The 1,750-nt window shown below is 48.9% G+C and overlaps 1 protein-coding gene across 1 annotated transcript; it reads left to right on the forward strand.

Annotated features, from left to right (window-relative positions):
• Positions 1 to 514: 514 nt before the first annotated feature.
• LOC131214708 (UDP-glycosyltransferase UGT5-like) lies at positions 515 to 1,745 on the forward strand (the record flags this gene model as incomplete). Its single annotated transcript, XM_058209042.1, has 2 exons — positions 515 to 621; positions 695 to 1,745. Coding segments are annotated over exons 1-2 (1,158 nt in total), but the record flags the coding sequence as incomplete, so codon positions are not given.
• Positions 1,746 to 1,750: the final 5 nt, after the last annotated feature.

Raw genomic sequence — 1,750 nt, forward strand, 5'->3', positions numbered from 1 at the left:
GGCATTCACGTGCTGGGCCAAATAAGAAATCAAACATGGGCCTCCCTATTGCACGCTTTAGTAACTTTGTTCCTCAAGCCGTGCCTACTCACTCTCGCTAATCTACTCACGCATAACTCGGCGTCTAGCACGTTTTCTTTGCCCGCAGGACATTGTTACTTATCTCGCAATCCATGCCAAACCGGCGTGATGACGCGCGTGATTTGCCAGTACCCGCCGGGTTATCTGGCCCGTTGATGTGCGGTAGATAAGAGGGCACGCCAAAAAGGACAACCTCATCTTCGATCACGTTTGGTGCAGGCGTGCAGTGAAACTGCTGTTAGATCGTTAGACACCTTGGAAGCGAAAAAAACCGGTTCATTATTGCCAGTCACGAGTCTTATCTCAAGAGACCAATAGTTCGCGCTAGACACTGTATACGTCATGATCTGTTTTGTTGACATTATAATCAAACATATAAACGGGAGGGAAGACACCACTCGCAGTACACTTTACGCTCGCATCTTGTCTAGAAATGGCTTACCGATCGGTCTGGATCGTTTTGCTGGCAGCAGTTGCCGTTTGCCAGGCGGAAAATATTCTCTTCATGTCCGGCGTTCCTTCCCCGAGTCATTACATATGGTAAGAGGGTAATTTTACTTTCTCGACACACATCTTAACAATAAAATTTCTTTTGTTTAATTTCTTCGCACAGGCTTCGACCACTGATGAACGAAATGGGAAAGCGTGGCCACAACGTGACGGTGATCAGTGCGGATGTGGAGAAGAAACCGCCAGCGAACTTGACCTACATTCATCTAGAAAACTTCTACAGCACCATGTACAATACCTCGATGCGACAGAAGATGGATTTTTTCGCTATGGCCAACGACAGCCCGACTAAAATGTTAAATTTGTTTGATGAGTTCGGTTTGGACCTCTGCGAAGCAGCCATCAAGTCTGAAGGGCTACACTCGCTTCTGGCCTATCCGCAGGATTTTAAGTTCGATTTGTTTGTGAGTGATTACATGATCGGTCCGTGCATTTCCTCGATCATTTTGCACCGCTTCAAGGGTGTTCCATATATCCCGTCGACGCCGTATAATGCTCCGTCGACAGCTGCGGCAGTGCTCGGTGCCTTTTCCTACTCCGGCCTAGTTCCAAACCATGTCTTCGACGCACCGGAATCGATGAGTTTTGTACAGCGAGTGAAGAATCTTTACTACGATTTGTACGAAATGACACTGCACGAGATCTTTCTCCACCCGGAAGCGGACCGAATTTTCCACAAACTCTATCCGAGCGCCCCGAGCACCAGGACTTATTACAAAAACGTGAAACTGTCCTTCATCAACGCCAATCCGATTATCCAGTACAAGGAACCGATGATGCCGAATATGATACCGGTCGGTGGAATGCAAATCCAGCCAGCGAAGCCACTGCCAGCGGATCTCCTCAAAGTGGTCGAGGGAGCCAAAAATGGATTCATCCTCTTCTCGCTCGGCAGCAATGCCCGTAGCGATCTGCTGGGTCCCGAGCGCATTACCAACATTCTTACCGCGATGGGGCGACTCTCCCAGTATCAGTTCCTGTGGAAGTTTGAATCCGACGAAGCCAAGCTACCGATGAAGGTACCCAAAAATGTGTACATTCGTGCCTGGATGCCCCAGAACGATTTACTGGCCCATCCCAACATTAAGCTGTTCATCACGCACAGCGGACTTTTGAGCACCCATGAGGCGATCTGGAACAGCGTGCCGATCATCGGATT

The sequence above is a fragment of the Anopheles bellator genome, unplaced genomic scaffold, assembly GCF_943735745.2.
Source record: "Anopheles bellator unplaced genomic scaffold, idAnoBellAS_SP24_06.2 scaffold01988_ctg1, whole genome shotgun sequence".
NCBI classification, from domain to species: Eukaryota; Metazoa; Arthropoda; class Insecta; order Diptera; family Culicidae; genus Anopheles; species Anopheles bellator.